This window comes from Molossus molossus, unplaced genomic scaffold (assembly GCF_014108415.1).
Source record: "Molossus molossus isolate mMolMol1 unplaced genomic scaffold, mMolMol1.p scaffold_m16_p_4, whole genome shotgun sequence".
NCBI classification, from domain to species: Eukaryota; Metazoa; Chordata; class Mammalia; order Chiroptera; family Molossidae; genus Molossus; species Molossus molossus.
In genome coordinates, this window is record NW_023425377.1 from 62,359,497 (window position 1) to 62,385,086 (window position 25,590).

At 37.7% G+C, this 25,590-nt stretch overlaps 1 protein-coding gene across 5 annotated transcripts in view; it reads right to left on the minus strand.

The window, feature by feature from the left end:
- Window positions 1-25,590, minus strand: part of PPP3CC (protein phosphatase 3 catalytic subunit gamma) — a 159,819-nt gene that overhangs the window by 88,865 nt on the left and 45,364 nt on the right. For all 5 annotated transcript variants that reach the window (XM_036281742.1, XM_036281738.1, XM_036281741.1 and 2 more), the window contains exons 2-3: window positions 6,487-6,684; window positions 6,034-6,158 (exon numbers count right to left, since the gene is read on the minus strand). In XM_036281742.1, the coding sequence (XP_036137635.1) occupies window positions 6,034-6,158; window positions 6,487-6,684 (323 nt within the window). The remainder of the gene's footprint in view (window positions 1-6,033; window positions 6,159-6,486; window positions 6,685-25,590) is intronic.

The window sequence follows — 25,590 nt, forward strand, 5'->3', positions numbered from 1 at the left end:
TAGATACTACTGACCATTTTAAAAGCACTTTCAAACAGTGCAGGATGTTTTAGATACCTGGACCCTGCTCATGAAATGCCAGTGGAACCTCTCAATTATTATGACAAAATATTAATTCATATGTCATCGTACATAATTATAAGTACATCTGCAGTATAATTTCTTAAAAATGGAATTTTTAAATTAAAATATATGTACATTTTATTTGAGACAGACATTACAAAATAAACATTATAAAATTTAAATATAGAGACATATAAATAATACTTAGATTTTTTTTCTTTTTTGGTTGACTTTTGTTTTTGACATAACTTGCATATAATATTCCAAGGAGCCCTGGCTGGTTTGGCTCAGCGGTAGAGCGTTGGCCTGCGGTCCAAAGAGATGCGGTTCGGTTCCCGCTAAGGGCATGTACCTCGGTTGTAGTTTGTCCCCAGCCCTGGTTGGGTCATGCGGGTGGTAACCACTCGATGTGTCCCTTTCACGTCGATGTTTCTCTCTCTCTCTCTCTCTCTCTTCCTCCCCACTCTATCAGAACAAAAAATGGAAAAATGTCCTCGGGTGAGGATAAAAAAAAAAATTCCAAGGAAAAATTATATTAAATCCACATAGAAAGTTAGAAAGCACTTTCTCATTTTTATACTTATCTTTCCCAATCAAGAACATTATATATCTTTTTATTTATTTGGGTCTTTATTTCTGACTCCTGAGAAAACCAACTCACCTTTTAGGAGTAATGGGCTATATAAAAGCATAATCCATATCCACATTATAATGTAATCTGGTTGACATATTTCTTGGCCTCTAGTCTCAAGTTTTATTTCCTTAAATTATACATCAAAATGCAACTATAATTATCTTGTACAATTCAACGACAAGGTCATGATTATCAGAAGATCTGTTCCAACGCTCGATTACTTCTTTATTTCTATGTCAACATAATTTTTACTCCACTTCAAGAAATTATTTCTGAATATCAACAATTGTTCATCAATTAGTCATCTGATAACATTTACATCACTTGGACATCCAGTAACATTTTCTCTTTGGTGGCTCCCATGCACTTAGTATATCCTATGCTGATTATGTTCCTTTTAATCCTTTCTCTGACTATAAAACCAATTAAAGGAAATGAAAATTTAGCTTCCCTACTACAGAGGAAGTACTTTCTGACAGGTAGTAATGAAGAAGGAACACCAAAGGGCTCAGAAAAGGTGAAACTTTAATAATCTGTTTTATCAGTGACATTTGGATGAGTCCCTGGTATACTAATCAAAGCCTGCATTGCTTCAGGAAAGACTAATGCTTGCTCTGGCCATGAAAAAAAATCATCATGCCTTAATTTTCTCATATAGGCTCAAGGAAAGAAAAATTATTAAGTATAGAAAGAAAAAATAAAGTGTAATAAGGTTCTCTAAAAACAATTTGGCAATATGTATAAAAAGTCTTAAAAATGCTCACACTCTTTCATCCAGTTATTTCACTTATAAGGATCTGATTTAAGGAAATATCAGAAATGTCATCAAAGATATATTCTATAAGATGTTAACTGCAGCATTATGTAGAACAGAAATGATTAGAAAACAACCTTGTACCACTTACAGTACAAGTGATATAATAGCCAATTAACTGTTACTTAATCCATAAAGACTTTTAAATATATGGAAGTCGGATGTCCACATTTATTGTACCAACTCAACATCATCACCAAGAAACCATCCCCTCTCTAACTCTTTGATCTGTGATTCACAGCAGGTGTGCTTTTCATCTATAGTTATAGCACCTCCTCACAGTCTCAAGATAGCTGCTACAATATATATTTGAAATGACATAGTGAAATGAAGGGTCCAAAAGCTTTCACCTTGCAAAAATCTTTTCATCTGGAAAGAAAATATTTCTTCTTCTTTTCTTTTCATTATTGATTTGAGAGAGAAGGAGAGAAAGGGAGAGGGGGAGAGAGATGGAAACATTGATAAGAGAGAACAGTGACTGGCTGCCTCCTGCATGCCTCCCACTGGAGATTGGGCCCACAACCCGAGCATGTGCCCCGACCAGAAATTGAACAGGCACTTCTTGGTGCATGGGTCGACACTCAACCACTGAGCCACACCAGTCAGGCATGGAAAAAGAATATTTCAAAACACAAACTCTCTTATACACACATACAACAACAATAACCAAAAATACAAAACAAAACAAACACCCAGCAGAGTTTCTTTTATATATCAGTAGGCAAAACAGGATCCCATGTTTACCCCTAAATCAATCCACTGGTGACAGGGAATGGATTGTCATAACTAGTTCAGACCAATATGAATTCATTCCCTGAGACTAGGGCAAGGACCTTCCCTCCTTGAAATGAAAAGTTCTCCCTGAAGCACCCATTCCATTTATCTGAACAAAACAGGAATTCTGACAAGAAGAAAGGAGAAAAAGGTAGGCAAAAAGCAGGACCTGCTACAAACCTAATTATCCACCAATAGAGGAATGGTGAAACTGAGTGTCTACTGTGTGTCAGGCACTATACAAGGTCCTAATATGAAGAATACTGCTGATAATTAAATACATACTTTCACAGTACACTGAAATATCTATTCATAAGTATATCTCTTCTCTTAGACTGTCAGCTCCTACAGATAGTATGAATCTTATTATCGTTTTATCATTAGAGCCTGCTATAAAGTTGGCACTCAAGAAACATTAGTTGATCATGATGAAAACAATATTCAGCAACATATTCTGAATATACTATATGTGTATAAAAATCACTGTGGAATTTTTGTGTATGCTTTACTGAATATACTGATGCACTGAATCTTTTTCTTTTTTTTTTTTTTAATTTTCACCTGAGGACATTTTTGCATTCATCTTCAGGTAGAGTGGGAGGTAGAGAGGGGGGAAGAGAGAAAGAGAAACATGGATGTGAGAGAGACATATCGACTGGCTGCCACCCACACAACCCCAACAGGGGCCGGGGACAAACTGCAACCGAGGTAACATGCCTTTAGCGGGAACTGAACCCAAGTCTCTCTGGTCTGCAAACCGACACTCCAATGACTGAGCCAAACCGGCCAGGGTTCCCTGGGATTTATCTGAACAAAACGGGAATTGAATCTTTTTAAAGTATGTGAGTTAACAATCGAAAGATACTTTGGCACAATATCTATATTTTTAAAAAGTTGTTGAGCCTGGCCGGGTGGCTCAGTTGGTTGGAACATTGTCCCGTATACCAAAAAGGTTGTAAGTTTAATCAATGTTTCTCTCTCACATCGATGTTTCTCTCTTCCGCCCACTTCCTCTCTCTCTAAAATCAATAAACATATCCTCCAATGAGGACTTTATTTTTTTTTAATTTATTTATTATTTTTTTATCCTCACCCGAGGACATTTTTCCATTTTTTGTTCAGATAGAGTGAGGAGGGAGGGAGAGGGAGAGAGAGAGAGAGAGAGAGAGAGAGAGAGAGACATTGACATGAAAGGGACACATCAAGTGGTTGCCACCCGCACGACCCAACCAGGGCCAGGGACAAACTGCAACCGAGGTATGTGCTCTTAGTGGGAACCGAATCCAGGTCTCTCCGGACCGCAGGCCAATGTTCTACCGCTGAGCCAAACCAGCCAGGGCATGAGGACTTTATTTTTAAAAATCTCACCTGAGGATATTTTTCCACTTATTTTCAGACAGAGTGGGAAGGGGAAAGAAAGAGACAGAGACAGAGACAGAGAAACATCAATGTGGGAGAGACACATTGATTGGTTGCCTCCCGAACAACCCAGACCAGGGCCAGGGACCAAACCACAACTGAGGCACATGCCCTTGACTAAAATTGAACTTGTGACTCTTTGGTCCATGGGCCGATGCTCTAACTGCTGAGCCAAACCAGCCAGGGGCTCTGATAAGGATTTTTTTTAATTGTTTCATTAAATGACTAACTAAAACTTCACTAAGTTTTATATTCTTTCCTTCAGCCTCTAAAACCCCCTCACGTGCCCGACTGATGTGGCTCAGTGGTTGAGCGTCGACTCATGCACCAAGAGGTAGCTGGTTCGATTCCCAGTCAGGGCACATGCCCAGGTTGTGGGCCCAATCCCCAGTGAGGGGCATGCAGGAGGCAGCCAATCGATATTCTCTCTCATCGATGTTTCTATCTCTCTCTCCCTCTCCCTTCCTCTCCCTAAAATCAATAAAAAATAAAAAAATAAAATAAAACCCCCTCAAGTTAGCAAACACAAAAAGAGGTAAACATTCAAAGGGTCTTTCAAACATCCATACTTTTAACTCACTGTCTATTGAAATGTGAATAGGAAGTAGGAATAGATAAACTTGTCAATGAAATAATCTACAAGTACGTATGTTCTCTACCCATCCCAGGTACCAATTTAGAGACTAAGAATTTACTGAGCAGAAGGGAAAATGTGTTTATTTTCTTAGTTTCTATCATTAACCTTTGTTCTCATAGATGACACCAAAGAGTCTGAGACACTGGCAGATAACACTTAACTTTTCTGATTCATGAATTTAGATTCTCTATCTATCTAAAGAGTATGATCTGTTTCTTTTGTCATTTATTTCTCTGGCAGCTTTAGAACAACTGCTGCTTCTTTGGTTGAGCACCAGGTGAGACAGTTGAGTTGTATTTAGGAGTGATGCTGCAAGAACAAGAAATCTTTAACCACCAGAAACACACTTAGTACAGTGAGATTCTCACAGTCTGAGGGAGAGGCAAAACTAAAGACTACAAGAATAGCAAGCAGACTCAATTTCCTTATCTCATGCTTAGTCTGGGCACATTATAAATTCGATTACCCACACTATTTCAATGTTACTTCTCTTTTATTTGCCAAGCATGTACAGTTGAATCAATGGACATTAAATATGAATGTGTTGTGGTTCCACTGTACTCAAGCCCTTGCATTAGGTTCTAAAATAGTTTTAACTTTTATACATAAAAACTTAGAGTTTGTTTTAATTATAACCTTTTTCCTCTCATCATTCAATTTTCAAAATATATAAAAGTAAATTGTGCCCTGACTGGTTTGCCTCAGCGGTTAGAGCATCAGCCCGTGGACCAGAGAGACCCAGGTTCAGTTCCTGCTAAGGGCACGTACCTCGGTTGCAGTTTGCCCCCGCCCCAGTTGGGGTTGTGCGGGTGGGAGCCAGTCGATGTGTCTCTCTCATGTCGATGTTTGTCTCTCTCTCTCTCTCTCTCTCTCTCTCTGTCCTCTATCTGAGGATAAATGCAAAAAGTATCCTCGGGTGAGGATAAAAAATAAAAATAATAAATAAATAAAAGTAAATTGTGAGGTTTCATGTTAACTTTATTAATTAATCATTTTTTTCCTTCAATGAACATTTATTAAGTGCTTACTATATGTAATAGCATCAGAAATTATTCCTTCGATAAACTAAGTGCCTGCTTATTTAGCATTGGCAGTTAATCTAAGAGTTCACTGTGGCCCAGCAGCTTATGGTTTTACAATTAAGGTCAGCTAATCCAAGCCCCATTTAAGGTGATTAGCAATTTATGTCATTTATGTACAGCCTGTAAACTATTTTCAAAGAGGAAAGATTAGTAAACATTTAATTTATCTGCAAAGCTGGGTTAATACAGCCTTTTATTTGTCAGCCTTTCTACTGGCTAAAAAAAGGAAAAGAAATTTTATATCAAAACATTTCTCTATCACTTTAATGATTAAAAATAACAAAGTTTATAAATTCTGCCAATGTTCTCATTTTAATTTTTTCTACTAAAGAATGGAAAGCAAAATTTTTTAAAAAGAGAGTATGAGCCCTGACCAGTGTGACACAGTGGTTAGTGTGTTGACCTATGAACTAAAGGGTTTGATTTCTGGTCAGGGGCACGTACTTGGGTTGCAGGTTCAATCCCCTACCCCAGTCAGTGTGCATGCGGGAGGCAACTGATGTGTCTCTCTCAAATCAATGTCTCTCTCTCTCTCTTTCACCCCCTCCCTTCCACTCTCTCTGAAAAAAAGACAACATGGTAGTTCCAACATATTTAGCTTAATTTTTACCTCTATACTGAAATAGCCTCTGTCCACATAGTCACCCAGAAAGAGGTAGCTTGTGTTACTAGGTGATCCTCCAACTTCAAACAACTTCATCAGGTCAAAGAATTGTCCATGAATGTCACCACACACTAGGAAAACAAAGACATGGGGTAACATAAAAAATCATGTCTTAGAAAAAAAAAGGGCATTACACCAATAGGGATCACAGTTTAACTTTTAAATCACTTTTGTTTTTGACTGGACTGCTCTATAACTATAGTCAATCTATCAACACTGAATAGTCCTACTGGAAATAACAGAAACTTTAAATTGTATTTCTTCAGTGAATAAAACATACTAAACAATCCTAAAACTGTCTCATAATTCCTAGAAAAATTACAACACATTTTAGTTATTTATTTGTGATTTCTTAAATTAGCTCAAATCTAAGTGCTGCCATGCAAATACTTCTCATACCTGTGATTGGAGCATCTACTTCTATCATAGTCTTCTCTTGTCTCAGGATGGCAGCCCCATCATTGATTATCTTTAAGGCTACTTCCTCTTCCAGTCGCCCTTCCTTCACCAAATGGTTTTTCAAGATATCAATTTTAGGTTTCCCATTCTCAAACACTTCCTTCAAAGTAAGCCGTTGGGTTGGAGGGAAGGGGACAGCTAGAGAAAGAGAAAAAAACCTTTAAAATACTTAAATGTATAGAGAACAACCATGAATACATTTCTTTAATGTAATGAATTAAACACCATGATTTCATATCCATACCACCAGAACTATGTGGGGAAAAAATTCCAAAATACTATATATTATAAATGATTGGTTCTAATTTTTTAAATGACCACAGTTAAAGTTAGTCATTTAAGGAGCCCTGGCCGGATAGCTCAGTTGGTTAGAGCGTCATCTCGATAAGCCAAGGTTTCGGGTTTGATCCCCGGTCAGGGCATACACAAGAAGCAACCAATGAATGCATAAGTAAGTGGAACAACAAAGCTATGTTTCTCTCTCTCTAAAATCAATAATAATACAAAATTAAAGCCAGTCATTTAGAAGATATATATGTATATAAACTATACTGTTTTTCATATAAACATTAAAAACTTGAAGTTGATTTAGTAAATAAGCTAAAAGTGAGACAAGAGGCTAGATGTAATGAATATCTTTTATCTATAGAAAAGATGTTACAAATAAAACTGTCGGAAGAAAAAACAAGGGAAAAAAATCACAATAAAAGGGCATTTACAGGCATCATATGCAGCAGAATTTTCACTGATACCACACCTAAGGCAAGAGAAACAAAGGAAAAAATGAACACAGGGGACTACATCAAACTAAAAAGCTTCTTTCTGCACAGCAAAAGAAACAATAATCAAAATAGAAAGGGAACCTACCATATGGGAGACCATAACTGCCAATGATGCATCAGATAAGGGATTAATTTCCAAAATATATAGAGTACTCATACAACTCAACAAAAGGAAGACAAAGAACCCAATTAAAAAATGGGCAGAGGAACTAAACAGACACCTCTCCAAACAGGACATACAAATGGCCAAGAGACATATGAAAAGATGCTCAGCGTCAGTAGTCATTAGAGAAATGCAAATTAAAACAACAATGAGGTATCACCTGTCAGAATGGCCGCCATCAACAAATCATCAAACAACAAGTGTTGGTGAGGATGTGGAGAAAAGGGGACTCTAGTACACTGCTGGTGGGAATGCTGACTGGTGCAGCCACTATGGTTTTACCTCAAAAAGTTAAATATTGAACTGTCATTTGACCCAGTGATCCCACTTCTAGGAATATATCCTAAAAAGCCTGAAACACCAATCAGAAAGAATATATGTACCCCTATACTCATAGCAGCACTACTTACAATAGCTGAGATCTGGAAACAACCCAAGTGTCCATCAGTAGATGAGTGAATAAAAATCTGTGGTACATGTACACAATGCAATACCATGCAGGTGTAAGAAAGAAAGATCTCTTATCATTTGAGATGACATAGAGGGACCTGGAGATAAGCAAAACAAGTCAAACAGAGAAAGACAAATATCATATGATCTCACTTATTTGTGGAATATAGTGAACTAAACAAACTGATGAACAAAATTGACCCAGAGACATAGAGGTAGGGTACAGACTGACAAACCCCAGAAGAGGGGACGTTGGTGGGGAAGAGATAAACCACAGAACTTATATGCATGTATGCATAACCAATGGACATAGACAACAAAGCTGGGGAAGGGGCGGGAGAGATGGGGAGGAGGGTATCAATGGGGGAAAAAGGAGAAACATCTGCAACAAAGACAAATTAATAAAAATAATTTTTTAAAAAAGGGCATTTACTCCTTCCAAACACTGACCTAAGGAAACTAGATATTTGTTCCAGAAGTCTGACTTCAGTTCCTGATCAGAGGAATCATAGTTGTATACTTTATTCTTAAAATGTAGTTGCTTGCCCTAGCCGGTTTGGCTCAGCAGTTATAGCATGGGCCCGCAGACCAAAGAATCGCAGGTTGGATTCCAGTCAAGGGCACGTACCTCGGTTTCTTTGGTTTCGGGTTCATCCTGGCCCTGGTGGGGGTCCTGCAAGAGGCAACCAATCGATGTGTGCCTCTGGCATAGATGTTTCTTTCTCTCCCTCCATCCCTCCCATTCTGTCTAAAGATAAATAGAAAAATATCCTCTGGTGAGGATTAAAAAAAAAAAAAAAGATAGTTGCTTACAATATTATTGATAACAAGAACATTACTAATAGGTTGGAGCTCTCCCTGAGAATAATTTGCTATAACAGAGCATAATCCTGAAATGAACAGATATGGGAGGTCTAGTTCTATTTTCTAAACTGGAAATGCTAACAACTAACTTTAGTTTATGCTGGATATAAAGTTTTTTAAATATCATGGTGAATTAGCAACTTCAACAAAAAATCTTTTTGACATTTTTTAATTGGCTATCATCTTTTCATTTAACTATGCTATGATATAGTCTAGTTTAAATTCTCGGTTATCTAGCCCTGGCCGGTTTGGCTCAGCAGTTAGAGCATCGACCTGCGGTCCTGAGAGACCTGGGTTCGGTTACTGCTAAGGGCACGTACCTTGGTTGCAGTTTGTCCCTGGCCCCGGTTGGGTCGTGAGGGTGGCAGCCACTCGATGTGTCCCTTTCATGTCAATGTTTCTCTGTCTCTCTTCCTTTCTCTCCCTCCCACTTTATCTGAACCAAAAAAATGGAAAAATGCCCATGGGTGAGGATTAAAAAAAAAATTTCTCTGTTATCTAATAGCCACAAGTCTATAAACCACAAATTTAAAAGGAGGGGTTCATTTTAATTTGTGATTTATGTCTGGTGGTTCCACTTCTAGCTTTATGGAAGTGTTATTAAGAACCAAGTTCAGGGCTAGGTGAAAAAGATGACAGGATTAAGTACAAATTAGTTACAAAATAGTCACTGGGATATAAAGTATAGCATAGGAAATATAGTCAATAATATTGTAATACTAAATATCAACTGTAATTTAAAACTTTAAAAAAATAAAATAATTTATTTTATATAAATTATTTATATAAATTTATTTATATAAAAAAGAACCAAGTCAAGCCAGGCTGGTGTGGCTCAGTGGACTGAGCGTCCTCCCATGAACTGAGAGGTTCCGGTTTGATTCCTGGTCAGGGCACATGCCCAGGTTGCAGGCTCGATCCCCAGTGGGGGGCATGCAGGAGGCAATGATCGATATTTCTCTCTCCATTGATATTTCTATCTCTCTCTCTAAATAAAAGTCAATATCTAGTACACTGCTGGTGGGAATGCAGACTGGTGCAGCCACTATGGAAAACAGTATGGTGTTACCTCAAAAAATTAAAAATTGAACTGCCATTTGACCCAGTGATCCCACTTCTAGGAAAATACCCTAAGAAGCCTGAAACACCAATCAGAAAGAATATATGTACCCCCATGTTCGTAGCAGCACGATTTACAATAGCTAAGATCTGGAAACAGCCTGAATGCCCATCAGTAGACGAATGGATAAAAAAGCTGTGGTACATATACACAATGGAGTACTATGCAGCTATAAGAAAGAAAGATCTCTTATCCTTTGGGATGACATGGAGGGACCTGGAAAGTATTATCCTAAGCGAATCAAGCCAAACAGAGAAAGACAAGTATCATATGATCTCACTTATTTGTGGAATATAATGAACATAATAGTCTGAGGAATGGGGTAGTCTCAGAGATTTGGAAATGGGGTACAGACTGACAATCCCCAGTAGAGGGGGTGGTGGGGGAGAGATAAACCATAGAACTTATATGCATGTATGCATGAACAGTGGACATGGACAACAAAGCTGGGGACAGGGCGGGGAGGGAGAGGAAGGGGGGAATCAGTGGGGGGAAAAGGAGAAACATCTGTAACAAAAATAAATTAATAAAAATCAATAAAAACATATTTTAAAAAAAAGAACCAAGCTGAAATCTATAGGCACTTAAAAAATTTTAGACTTGATCTAACCATACCATTTTGTATTATTTACTAGTAAAGAAAGTTCTATAATAAGGTTCATCATGCTCTTAGCTACCACTTGACTCATTGTGACTATTCAAAATTCACTGAAGAAAATAATAGCAGCTATTTAACCAGTAAATATTACCTTGAGATAGGAGACCACATGTAGCCCAGTTTACTGACAGTCCTAGATTTCAACTGGTTTCCTAGCATAACTGTTAATAGTGTTAATAGTACCCCTTTTGCTATCAAAGTATCCCAATTTGAAGGATAAATGAGTCTTTGTTATTCAGATGGATTATCAATATACTATTTTAATAGAATAATATACTTCTAAAATAAAACAGAAGTAAAATATTATGATGAATCTTTTATTTATTCATCTGGTGAGTCTCCAAGGCAGCATAAAAGGTTAGTCCTGAACAGGTTTCCTTAAACGTTTACTAAAATGTAATGGTACTACAGTTGTGCTTAACATCATCATCTTTTATAGTTGCAGTGGTTCTCAACCTGTGGGTCGCAAGCCCTTGGGGGTTGAACGACCCTTTCACAGGAGTTGCCTAAGACATAACAGTAGCAAAATTAGTTATGAAGTAGCAACAAAAATAATTTTATGATTGGGGGTCAATACAACATGAGGAACTGTATTAGAGGGTCACGGCATTAGGAAGGTTGAGAACCACTGGTTTAGAGAGTCTTACTAAAATATTTTCAGATGAAATTATATGCTATTTGATATAATTAGATTAAGATAATGGAAGGACAAGGAATAAGCAGTGGTATAGATGGGTGATAAGAATTTGAAAGTTCATAATACTTCTCTACCATTGTAATATGTCTGAAATCCTTATAATAAAAATGTAGAAACTACCAAAAAAAAGAGTATAAGCTTTAGACACCCTTCTTTAGAGAAATTCACATGAGGCTCAATCTAGAACTACACTTAATCTAACTTCTTATAGATGACTTCAGAGAACCAGTACACCTGAACTCTCGATCCAGAAAACAGAAAAATGGAAGATTCCACACTTAATCATTCTCCTTAATTTACCTCTTTAAACTCTTATTCTCAGCCCTTTTCCAGTTTTGAAATGAACCCCACAGAAAGTCTGCTTCTTTTTAATATCCCTCTTTATAAATCAAAGAAATTGGTCAACAAACTAAAAACATGAAATAAGATAAAATCAAATATGTTGGAATCCTCATTAAAATATCCTTATAGAGGTAGTACATACACAAGAGATCCACAGATATTATTTAAGTTTTACCAGTATTATTACAACAAATAATTTTCCTCCAGTTGTAATCAGAGAACAGTTTATCAAATAGAAAATGCGTTTTTCTTATATATCATAAAAGTTATAAGTAGAGGTGATAACCTAAAGAGCTTCTGAGGAAGAAATTCAGAGAGATTTTTTTTTCTTTCTCTCAAATTCTTCAGTGAAAATTTATTTAAAGCAAAACAAGTAAACAAGTCACTTAGTTAAATGAAAGTAAAAGCAAGGTTGAAATGGATTAAGGGGATTATGCCCAGCTAAGAGAAATGGGACACAGCTGAGCCAGGAACACTAAGAGGAATTAAGATTGGCTTGGGACATGCATAACAGAAAGTTCCAGAAGAGTCCTAGATTTTTAAGTTAGGACAAATAAAGTCAATCTGATTAAAAAAAAAAAAAACTTCAACTTCAAAGGAGTGGGTCTTACCTCACCTCAGGTTACTCCTAGCTATGTTCAGAAGCCCTGAATTCTATCTCCCTTCTTTTACTAGATTGTTCTATGAGCACTACAGTTGTTGATTCATAGAAGAGTGGAAATAGCCACAGTCCTAAGAAGACTAAGGGAAACCCAGCTAAGTTTGGTCATGAAAGGAAACAGCAGAAACTTTCCAGTAAAATTTTAAATCTCCAGTTTAAAAAAATATACCCCAGATAGAGTGACCACATGTCTATGTGTACCTATTGTGACATTCCCAGTTTATTTATTTTGTCCTGATGTAATTATTGATAGTGCTCCCCTTTACTCTCAAGTATCCTGTTTTTATTTTATTATTTTTTCTCTTTTCTTTAAGTATCCTGTTTTTAATGACCTATCAGGAACAACATTTATTAGAATCAACTGAGGTATTTGTTTAAAATGTACATTCTCAGACTTCTGAAATAAGAACTTCTGGGGATCCTGCTAACAGGTGCCCCAAGGCAATTCTTATGCATATTAAAATGGTGTTGTAGTAAACTGGACAGTGGTTAAAGGGAATTCTGAGTAAAGACACAACTAATCTCAGATAATCAGCACCTTTTTTTCACCACTCATCACATAGACACAATTTACTGGTCGTCATATCCTTTCTCCCAATATCTACTATGGCTACATGGATACAAGGAATTTGGAATTTCTGAGAGGGAAAAAAGAGGATCTAGAGAAGTACTTCGTAAACTATCTTTGGAAACTCCCCCTACCCTCAATCTGTCAAAACCTATACTTTGTAAAATGCAGTAAGAATAAATTATTTAAAAAAGGATCACATGCATAGATGTTGTGCCAGTGTCTATAAACACTTTTAAATGCTCAATTTCTCTACTTACTGTACTTAGTAATAATTGGTGGATGAATTTGACACTGGTCCACAGACCACACTTTTAGTAACACTGGTTTGGATAAATATGGATTTAGAAAAAGTAAAAGACCAGAGTTAAAATTAGATTCACATTCACAAAAGATAATGTTCACCTGACTTCACTACCCACTTCACAATGAACGATAGCCTTGTTCTAAGAACCCAAATATCTGACAAGTTCATTTTCTAACTGCCCTTAATGGCACACAGGATTTCACTAATAAAAAAATACAACCTAAACACTTTGTCTCTGCAGGCAGATGAACAAGCTCAAGTTTTAGCTTCTAACACCTTCATGGTTTAGTAAAACTATGAAGTATAAGAACTGTAACATAAAGATAGTTTCTTGCATCCTTTCAAATTACAAATAAACCACTCACCACCACACACACAAGTAAGTTTCCCTTCTTCACTTCTGTGGCTGTATGTTGCCTCTAAATATTCCATTTATAAAGCTGTATATATACCCAGAAGTGGAATTGTTGGATCATATGATAGTTCTATTTTTAATTTTTTGAGAAACCTCAGTAGCGTTTTCCATACTGGCTACATGGGGTGGTGGTGGAGGGGTCCCTTTCTCCACACTTTTGCCAATATGTTATCTCTTGCTCTTGGATGACAGTCATTCTGACAGGTGTGAGGGAATATCTTGCTGTGGTTTTAATTTTCATTTCCCCAATGATCAGTGATGTAGAGCACCTTTTTTTAGTCCCTGTTGGCCATTTGTATGTCTTCTTTGGGAAAATGTCTATTCAGCTCCCCTACCTATTTTTAAATTGAATTTTTTTTTGCTATTGTGTTGTTTTTTTATCCTCACCCGAGGACATTTTTCCATTTTTTGTTCAGATAGAGTGGGAGGGAGAGAGAGAGAGAGAAACATCGACGTGAAAGGGACACATCGAGTAGCTGCCACCGCATGACCCAACCAGGGCCGGGGACAAACTGCAACCAAGGTACGTGCCCTTAGCGGGAACCGAACCTGGGTCTCTCTGGACCACAGGCTGACGCTCTAACCGCTGAGCCAAACCAGCCAGGGCACTATTGAGTTCTTGAGTTTATTATACATTTTTTATATTAACCATTTATCAGATATATAATTTGTAAATATTTTCTCCCATTCCTCAGGTTGCCTTTTAATTTTGTTGTTTCTTTTGCTGTGCAAAAGTTTTATTGTTGCTGTTTATAGCAAAGTTACCTTTTTCTTTTTAGAATGGTATTAAAAAATATTTTTTTAATCCTCACTGAAGGATATGTTTTTATTGATTTTAGAGAGGAAGGAAGGGAGAGGGAGAGAGAGAGGAAGAAAGAGAGAAAAAGAAAGATGGATGTGAGAGAGGAACATCCATCGGTTGCTTCCCGCATATGCCATGACTAGGGATCAACTTGAAACCTGGGTATGTGCCCTGACTGGGAATTGAACCCATGACCTTTCAAAGCACAGGACAAGGCTCCAACTGAGCCACGCTGACCGGGGCCTTTTTTTTTTTTAAACTTCATTTTTATTGTTGCAAAAGCTTTTTTTTTTTTTAAAGATTTTCTGCCTTTTATCTATCTATCTATCTATCTATCTATCTATCTATCTATCTATCTATCTATTTATTTGCTTATTTATTTATTTATTTTAATCCTCCCCCAAGGACATTTTCCCACATTTTTTGTTCAGAGAGAGGGGGAAGGAGAGAGAGAAAGAGAAACATCGATGTGAAAGGGACACATTGAGTGGTTGCCACCCGCATGACCCAACCAGGGCCGGAGACAAACTGCAACTGAGGTACATGCCCTTAGTGGGAACCAAACCCTGGTCTCTCTGGATCGCAGGCCAACACTCTAACTGCTGAGCCAAAATGGCCAGGGCGCAAAAGCTTTTTAGTATGATGTAGTCCTACTTATTTTTGCTTCTGTCACCTGTGCTTTGGTGTCATACTCCGCTACCCCCCACCCAAAAAAAGGTTGCCAAGACCACTGTCAAGGAGCTTTTCCTGTTTTCTTCCATGAATTTCAGGGTTTCAGGTCTTATGTTTAAGATTTTAATCCATTTTGAGTTAATTTTTGTGAGTGGTGTAAGACAGGGATCTATTATAAGATAGGCTGATTAGACTATTTAAAAAATTTTTTCTATTATAAATTATTTTATAGTGAACATTCTCATGTCTTCATCCAAATCTCTGATTATTTCTCTATGATAGTTTTCTAGAACCTTTATTTTTAATTATCTATTGCTGTATAACAAATTACCCAAAAACTTAGTGGCTTAAAACGACAATAATTGTTATCTTTCACAAGTTCTTTGGACCATAAATTCAGATAGTAGAAACAGTGGTGCTTGCCCTGACCAGTTTGGCAGTTGGAGCGTCAGCCCATGGACCTAAGAGTCACAGGATCGATTCCCAGTCACGGGCACGTACCTGGGTTTCAGGTTCAATCCCTGGCCCCGGTTGGGGTTGTATGGGAGGCAACCAACTGATGTGCCTCTCTCACATCGATGTTTCTCTCTCTCTCCCTCCCTCCCACTCTACCTCAAAATCAATGGAAAAATATCCTCAGGTGAGGATTAAAAAAATAAGAAGAAGAAGAAATAGTGGGACTGGCTTGTCTCTGCTCCATGATGCCGAAGGCCTCCCTGGACATAAAACAGCCAGGGCCTGGGAACATTTGAAAGCCCACCCACTTCACTTGTCCAGGAATTAATGCTGACCATCAGCTGATTAGATCAGGTTTTGGATAAGAATATCTATGTGTGGCCTCTTCATGTGACTGAGCTTCCTCTCACCATGGTGACTGAGTTCCAAGGACAAGCATCCTAAGAGAAAGCCAAGAGGAACCTGTATCCTTTTTATATCACAGCCTCAGAAGCCACATTGCATCATTTCCACTATACTCAATTGGGTGGAGCAATCACAAGCCTGTCCAAGGTCAAGGGGAGAGAAAATAGATTCCACCTATTGATGCAAAGTGGCAAAATTATATGAGAGCATGTGAGACTAGAAATATCACTGTGGTCATTTCCTGAAAATAGAATCTGTCCATCCTTTCTCCATTTAGAAGAAAAAATAGCCAAGTCATCAATGCCTCAAAGAATACCTTTAAATCAGAGCCCATTTTAAATGGGTCATTCTAGCCCTGGCCAGTTTGGCTCAGTGGTTGAGTGTCGGCCTTCGGACCAGAGAGTCCCAGGTTTAGTTCCCGCTAGGGGCACGTACCACAAAAAATACATACATACATACATAAATGGGTTATTCTATATTTTCCAAGCTATTATCAAATAAAAATATCTATTACCTTACTACAGAAAAAACATTAAAGTAGATTATTCCCAAATGTTTCAAAATAATTTAGGATGCCACATTAGAAGTTGTATATACTAAATATTTTGTTTTGCCAGTTGTCAAAACAAGAACTCATAATTTTTCCTACTAAATAGGATAAAAATACAAAAATAAACTATTGATGTAAAGCATACATTTTAGAAATACTTAATTTAAAATAAAATGTAGTTTCCATTGGAAAATGACTAGTGACCCCTGATTAGAATAGTCCTTAACTTCTAAAATACATATGAAAATAAGAGAACAAAATGAAAGTTCTCATCATAGAAACTATCAGTGACCAGCAATAACTCACCAAGTATCTTCAAGGAATTCATTCAAGTAATTTTACTGAAAACTGCTACTATGTGCAAGGCACTGCTCTATGTGCTAGTAATAGAGTTTTGATCGAGATAACTATCTTAATGCATTAATACATAGATACCTATAAAAATCATAAAATATTTTTTCCTCCTAGGTAGATGCCATACTTTCTTACTTATATCATAATGTATTTAACCAATCTCCAATTTTTGGAAATCTCAGTTATTATTACCTATTTTGCAGTTGCAATGTCTACAGCAGATTTTATTTTCCAAAAATGGCTGCAACAGTATTTCCCACTGCGTGTACTCTCTGCAATGTGACACTGCCTCTCCCCTATCAAAAGTAGAGTCTAGCCCTGGCCGGTTTGGCTCAGCGGTTAGAGCGTTGGCCTGCGGTCCTGAGAGACCCGGGTTCGGTTCCCGCTAAGGGCGCATACCTCGGTTGCAGTTTGTCCCCAGCCCTGGTTGGTTGTGCGGGTGGCAGCCACTCGATGTGTCCCTTCACATCGATGTTTCTCTCTCTCTCTCTCTGTTCCTCTCTCTCCCTCCCACTCTACCTGAACAAAAAATGGAAAAATGTCCTCGGGTGAGGATAAAAAAAAAAAAAAAAAAAAAAGTAGAGTCTAATTCCTCTCCCCTAGAATCCAAGCTAGCCTAGTGACTTGCTTTAACCAATACATTTCAGTAGAAGTGACTTTCAGCTTCTGCCTTGGTCTCCTCAATAATTCCAGCTGAGTCAGGCTTTGAGTGATCTCAGCCTAGCCATAACTCATTTAAGCTTGAGTAAAGACTATAAATACTTAGAGAGCACTTAATACGTGCCAAACACTAAATAGGCTCTTGGGATCATCAGTTTTAAAAAAAAAAAGACAAAAATTCTGCATGGCAAGGGAAAAAGAATACCATCCCAAAGATTCAATGAAAGAGCAAAATACTGAAAATGAAAGATCCAGAAGACATGTTTATGAAGCTATCAAAACAAAACAAAAAAACAACAACAATACAAGATGGCTTCTATGTAATGGGAACAGAGACAATGATGAGATGAAAGGAGGGATGGTTGAGAAAAGAATGAACTGCTGGGAGAGAGCAAAGAGCAGAAATCAAACAGCTAAAAATAAAGTATGTAACATGGAAGACAAACTAAAGCAGCTTTTCAAATGTAAAGGAAAAGGACAAATATGAAAATAATGCTCAATGACATACAGAGAATAAAGGATGGAGAGCCAAAATAAGAATCATGCCTGGCTGGTGTGGCTCAGTGGTTGAGTGCTGACCCATGCACTGGGAGGATGCCAGTTCAATTCCCAGTCAGGGCACCTGCCCAGGTTGTGGGCCCGATCCCCAGTGGGGGGCATGCAGGAGGGGGCCAACCAATGTTCTCTCTCATCGATGTTTCTCTCTCTCTTTCTCCCCCTTCTTCTTTATAAAATTAATAAAGAAAAAAAATTTTTTTAAAGAATTAATGATACTCAAGAAATGAACTAGAACCAACGTGAAAAAATACTCAAAATAAATTAGAAAAGCTTTCTTTTCTTTATTGATTTTAGAGAGGAAAGGAGAGAGAGAGAGAGACAGAAACATCATGAGAAAGAACATCAATCGGTCGCCCCCTGAGTACCTCCCCCCACTGCCAGGGATCAGGTCCACAACCTGGGCATGTGCCCTGACCAGGAATCGAATCGGCGACCTCTTAGTGCATGGATCAATGCTCAACCACTGAGCCACACCAGACAAGCAAATTAGAAAACTTTTCTAAGCTAGAAAAGTTTGTTTAAACTAATTAAATTGGATTGCTGCATTTTAAGAAAAACTAATCAAGTGGCATATTCTTGAAAAAAATCTTGAATTACAAAAAGAAAATATTTAAATTATAATGGTCTAGTTTTTTTCTGAAATATTAAATTTTAAATTATCACTGGAATAACATGTATAGATTTCTAAGGAGAAAAGTTGGTGACTTGTAAATTTTGTGCATAGCCAAACACTCTATACTATGTGTGAAGGTTATAGAAAGATATATACACAGAATCAAAGGGACTAGAAAATATACCACCTACATAGCCTTCTTGAACAAAAATACCTCAACATTTTAGCTAATGTTCTAGTCTTAAAATGGATGCTGGTTACACAAGTATGTTCCCTTTGTGAAAATTCATCAAACTGTACATTTAGAACTTGTGTACTTTTGTATCTCTTTCAATAATTAATAAAAAATTTTTTTGTCATTCTTAGGATATACTTTAGAAGTGGGATTGCTGGGGCAAACAGAAGCCATTTTTTTATTTTTTGAGGAAACGTCAGTAGATGAATGGGTAAAAAAGCTATGGTACATTTAAACAGTGTAATACTAAGTAGCTGTACAAAAGGAGCTCTTACCCTTTGCAACAGCATGGATGGACCTGGAGATTATTATGCTAAGCAAAATAAGCCAGTCAGAAAGAGACAAATATAACATGATCTCACTTGTATGTGGAATCTAATAAAATAAACTGACAAACAAAATAGGTCCAGAGCCCAGCTAATGTGACTCAGTGGTTGAGCACTGACCCATGCACCAAGAGGTCAGAGGTTCTATTTCTGGTCAGGGCACATGCCCAGGTTGTAGGCCCGATCCCCAGTGGGGGGCATGCAGGAGGTGGGCAATCGATGTTCTCGCTCATGGATGTTTCTCTCTCTCTCTCCCTCTAAAAATCAATAAAGAAAAAATAAATAAATATAGTCTATTAAAAAAATAAAATAAAAAAGGTCCAGAGATGTGGAAACATGGAACAGACTGACAGATCTCAGAGGGAAAGGGGAAGGGAGGGCGAGAAGAGATTAACCAAAAAACTTATATGCACATATGTGTGTGTGTGTGTGTGTGTGTGTGTGTGTGTAGCCCACAGACACAGACAATAGTGAGGTGATGACGTGGGGTGGAGTGGGGTGGGGTAGAAGCTGGGTGGAGGGGGATAAAGAGAAATTAGAGGACAACTGTAATACTCTCAACAATAAAAATAAATTTTTTAAAAATTTAATGCAAAAATAGTCAAGAGTTAAAGTAATATTAAGAAAAAACTACATCCTGGGAAGTGTGGCTCAGTGGTTCAATGTCGATCCATGCACCAAGGGGTCGCCGGTTCAATTCCCAGTCAGGGCCCAGGTTGTTGGCCTGATCCCCAGTGGGGTGCATGTAGGAGGTGGCCAATCGATGGTCTCTTTCATTGACATTTCTATCTCTCCCTCTCCCTTCCTCTCTCTCTAATATCAACAAAGAAAAAAAAAATGTTTTTTTTTAAACTACAAAAGTCATGGTACCAAAGATTTTCAAGTCTACCTTTATTCATTTTGAACCCTAGACTCAGAAGTCCAGGGTGATTTCAGAAAGATTATGTAGCTCAGAGATCAAATTTTCACTCATATGCATATCTTCTGTTTCAGTTTCTTACCAATCCTAGGAAATGTATTTCTAGAATAATGTTTTTCACCCCACTGTTAGAATCTCTCTTGGCATTGCTGATGAGCATATCCAAATCACATTTTGGACACTTTGCAAGGAAAAAAAATGAAACCAAATTTTGTCTTCACTTTCCCTCTCTGCTCAAAAGCAGAAGTAAAGGAAGTAATAAAATAATTTTCATTACCAAGTAACTCAAATAATGATTTCTGTATACTTTAAAAATTCAGCCCTGCCCTGGCTGGTTTGGCTCAGTGGTTAGAGCGTTGGCCTGTGGTCCAGAGAGACCTGGGTTCAGTTCCCACTAAGGGCGTGTACTTCGGTTGCAGTTTGTCCCCGACCCTGGTTGGGTCGTGCGGGTGGCAGCCACTCGATGTGTCCCTTTCACGTCGATGTTTCTCTCTCTCTCTCTCTCTTCCTCTCTCTCCCTCCCACTCTATCTGAACAAAAAAATGGGAAAATGTCCTCAGGTGAGGATTTAAAAAAAAAAAATTCAGAGTAAGAGAGCCTAGTATATCAATGTTTCAGCAAAGAAATCTACTGCACTGAGGTCCAATAGCAGTCTGCATCTTCAGCTGAGATATTTTAGCATTACAGTTAGTATAAGAAGCCAGAAGAGGTGAGAGGAGGCACATGGTGTTCTGTTCTACTTTTCAAGTTCTTTTAAGACCTCTCTTCAAAAGGTTTTCTTCTCCTGAGCTGCTGTTCCCCATAGGGATGCCAGAGCCATGGGTGTATTGTCTCAAGGAGCAAGAGGTAAGGGGAGCCAATGGAAATACTGATGTCCTTAGTCCATTAATGATAATAATATACAAGGTAGAACAAAAATTCAGCTGTCAGGACCCTTAGGGAGTTAATCAATTTAGACAGACAATGGAATTCTTTTTCTTTTTTACTATTTCATTAAATATTGGTTATAGGCCTACATATATATGTCATACATACATATACACACACATACATACACACACACATACATACACATGTAAAAATTTTAAAATAAAAGACACTTTCATAATCTAAACAAATTCATATAGAATCAGTGAAGTCATTTTTAAAGGTTAGGATACCAAAAAAACCACTAGGTAATAAGTAATATGTCAAATAACACTTATTTTTATGAAATATTTTTTATTGATATTTAAAGAAAGAAGGGAGAGGGAGAGAAACATTGATATGAGAGCAAAACATCAATCAGCTGCCTCCAATCAGCTCCATTGGAGATAGAGCCTGAACCCCAGGCATGTACCCTGACTGGGAACTGAACCAGCAACCTTTTTGGTGCATTGGATGATACCCAACCTACTAAGCCACACCAACCAGGGCTAACTCTTATTTTAAATCTACAAGTGTTTCAGTGTTAACTCTACTTAAAAATAAATCCCTACAATATGTTCTAAACTGTAACTAAGTAATACATTACAAAAGGCGGTAAAGAAATATACCTAAATATTAGTTCCAGGTAACAAGATTAAAACTTATTTTATTCTTCTTAATTTTCAATATTTCAACTTTCTCCAATGACCCTGTATTACATTTATGATACAGAGAAATTAATTTAAGAAGTCAGTATAGTTATTTCATATACTCCATAAACATAATAAAATTCTTTTATTTTTTTGAAGGTTTAAAATGTACTTGATTTCTCCTATCATGCCATATTTTAATGGGTACACAGTGCTTTCACTTGGCATCAGTTATGAGTTGGTTTTGGAACAATTCATTATTATACCAGCTGGGATGATTACTGCTCTCTCTCTCCACTCTGCCAACAGGGGACAGGTACCACTCTATTCCAATTTGTGTTGCTGTATATGTACATGTAACAACACAGAAAGTGGCTCCACTAGCTAGTACAGCATAACCATATTTGTCATGGAAATTAGGTATTTGTTTCTGGTAGATTTGCCTTGCCATTACTTACTGAATGCTTTGAACTGAGAGATGACTTAGCACATTTCTGGCCAATGGGAAACATCATAAAGCTGAAGACAGAACCGCAGCAACTGCAGCTGCTGGTTGTTGGAACTCGCATCAAGTACACTTGCCAATAATATTCTTTTAAATGAACAATAATAATTGGAAAAAAGTGATAAATAATAAAAGTATAAGCAAGAGTATTTGGACTACAGATGGTTTTGTTTTTTTCTATCTGCTTAGCCCTACATTCCAATTTTTTCAAGTTTTATAAACTTTATTTTTAAAAAAGTAACAGATGCCAAGGGCAAAAAAAGGCAATACCATTGGCAATAACTTTCACTATGTTAATCACTTTTATACATAAATAAAGACTTTTCTCAGATCAGCAGAGCTGTACCCCAAACTGACTCTTAAAGTAATATTAAAAAATTCAACCTCAATTTTAAGTTACACTTATAAACAACCAAGAGTTACTAAGATAACACAGAGGAAATTCTGTGGTTTATGCTTAAAAACATTAAAAAGACCTTATGGTAGACAGGAAGTAGAAGCTCTCTGGCCCATGATATACACACACCTTCTCCCAGTTATTCCATCAAACAATAATCTAGGGAGTTGTTGTGAAGGAAGTCTGCAAACATTATTAAGGTCCCCAATCAGTTCATCTTAAAACAGGGAGATTATCCAGGTGGCCCTGACAAGAGACCTTTAAATCTAGATCTAGAGATCAGATATGTAGGAGCTCAGAGAGTTGAAACATGAGAGGGATTCAAAGTAGAAGTTCTCCACTGTTGGCTTGAAGATAGAAGGGGCCACAAAGCAAGGGCAACAGGTAGACTCCAGGAGCTAGAAATGGTCCCTGGTTGACGGCCCACAAAAAAAAAAGGGGGGGGGGGGATTTCAATCCTACCACCACAAGGAACTGCCAACAACTTGAATGAACTTGCGAGCAGATTCTTCCCCTAGATGAAAAAGTGCTTGCTTGTGAGCACTTTGATTTCCACCTTTGAGACCCTGAGCAGACAAGTCCATGACAGTACTGGACTCTGACCCACAGAACCGTGAGCTCAAAAATGGTTTTATTTTAAGATACTGTTTGCCACCAGCTATAGAAAACTAATACAGAATTATTAAGGTCAAAGTTTTTTTTCTAAGGCCTTTCAACAATTACAAATATACTTTTATACACACAAGAAACTAACACCACTGGAAACAGCCCAAGTGTCCATCAGTAGACGAATGGATAAAAAAGCTGTGGTACATATACACAATGGAGTACTATGCAGCTGTAAGAAAGAAAGATCTCTTATCCTTTGAGACCACATGGAGGGATCTGGAAAGTATTATCCTAAGTGAAACAAGCCAAGCAGAAAAAGACAAATACCACATGATCTCACTTATATATGGAATATAATGAATATAATAGTCTGAGGAATAGGGCAGACCCAGAAACACCAAAGTAGGGTACAGACTGACAACCCTCAGAAGAGGGGGTGGTGGGGGGTGGGAAGAGATAAACCACAGAACTTATATGCATGTATGCATAATCAAGGACATGGACAACAAAGCCGGGAACGGAGTGGGGGGGGGGGATGTGGAGGAGGGTGTCAATGGAGTAAAAAAGGAGAAACATCTGTAACAAAAATAAAATTAAAAAAATAAAAATGTTTATCAAAAAAAAAAACAAAACTAACACCAGCTGCCTCTTAGAATCAAAGCAAAAGCCACAATCTTACTGTATTTTCATTCATAAAACAGATAAACTAAGCCAAACCAAACCACAACATGTATCACAGACTATCTAAACGCAAACTCTTTCTACCACCAGATCCTTATGTTCCATAAGACCGCAGGCAAACTAATTTAACAGTAACTGCACATATATTAGATCTGATCTAACACTAAAATTACAACTTCTAACAACTTTAGTTAACAAATTCTAACTAATCCCTGCCCAGATTATAAATTTCCACCCTAAAATCTAACAGTCCCTAATCTAACAAGAGTATCCAATAAGTCCTTTCTGAACTGCCTCCCCTTTTTGAGAAGATCCCTAGTTCCTCTAGTTTTCTCTGCTTGTTGCAGTAAGTTAAATAAACTTTTTTTCTTTAACTACAAATACACCTTTGATGGTCTTTGGAAGGTAGTTTTGGGGTGTCCTACAATTTAACAGCTGGCACTTCCACTAAGGTTCAGCTGGCCTGTTTCTGGGGAGACTAATGACTTTGTAAATTTGTACATGAGACCACTTGATTTCCACCTGCTCAAGGCCACTCTGCCCGAGTGAGGTAGCTGTGCTTCAATAATTTTATTAAGCACTTCAGGGTCAAGGTGATATTTGGGTCTTCTGACTTTAAGTCTTATCAGATTATACTATTTGTAAGTGAAATCTGACTTTTACCTAATTAACAGCATTACTATCATCCACCTGCTTGTTCAGTATATGGAGTATCATTCACCTAAGAGGAAGTCCATAAACAGAGAATACACATGGGCCTAATAATAATGTTTCTTCCAGCCATGGCCAGTTTGGCTCAGCGGTTGGAGCATTGGCCTGCGGACCAGAGAGTCCTGGGTTCAGTGCCCGCTAGAGGCACGTACCAAAAAAAAAAAAAAAAGTTTCTTTTAGCCAGCCCTAAAGACTAACATGTTTAGGTTTCATCAGACCGGTATATTTAGACAAACTTTGTATTGGGTTGCTTTTTCTAAAGCTTACTAAGAACTTTCTTAGTCTTTATAACCCTGAGAAGTGTTTTTGCTTAGTTCTCTCTGCCTGGAGCTGAGGTTCTGATGGGCCCCCAAATGATGACAGTTGATCTTGGTGTCACTTCATTTCTTCTGGAGACACGGGACTGCAAGAGCACCATCCTTAACTGCAAGTCACATGAAGTTTTCTCAGTCTGAATCTATCTCCTCTGCTTCCTTCACATTTTCAGATTATAAATATAAGTCAACAAATAGCATAACTTTACAAAAAATAAGGTGAATTACAAATGACCTCTTAGGGAACTTGTAACATAAACAGAATTGTTTATTTGAGAGGCACCTTAAAACAAATAAGGAAACAGAATTCTGAATACCCAATGGTCTGCATTCTTTTTTTTTTTTTTAATCCTTATCCGAGGACATATCTCCATTTTTTTGTTCAGATAGAGTGGGAGGGAGAGAGAGGAAAAGAGAGAGAGAGAGAAACATCAACATGAAAGGGACACATCAAGTGGCTGCCACCTGCACGACCCAACTAGGGCCGGGGAAAAACCGCAACCGAGGTACATGCCCCTAGCAGGAACCGAACCCAGGTCTCTCCGGACCGCAGGCTGATGCTCTAACCACTGAGCAAAACTGGCCAGGGCTGCATTCTTTAATATGAGGAGGATTCCAAATGCAGTTCAAATTTTAAAATTGCCCCCTGAACCTGGAAAGTATTATCCTAAGTGAAATAAGCCAAGCAGAAAAA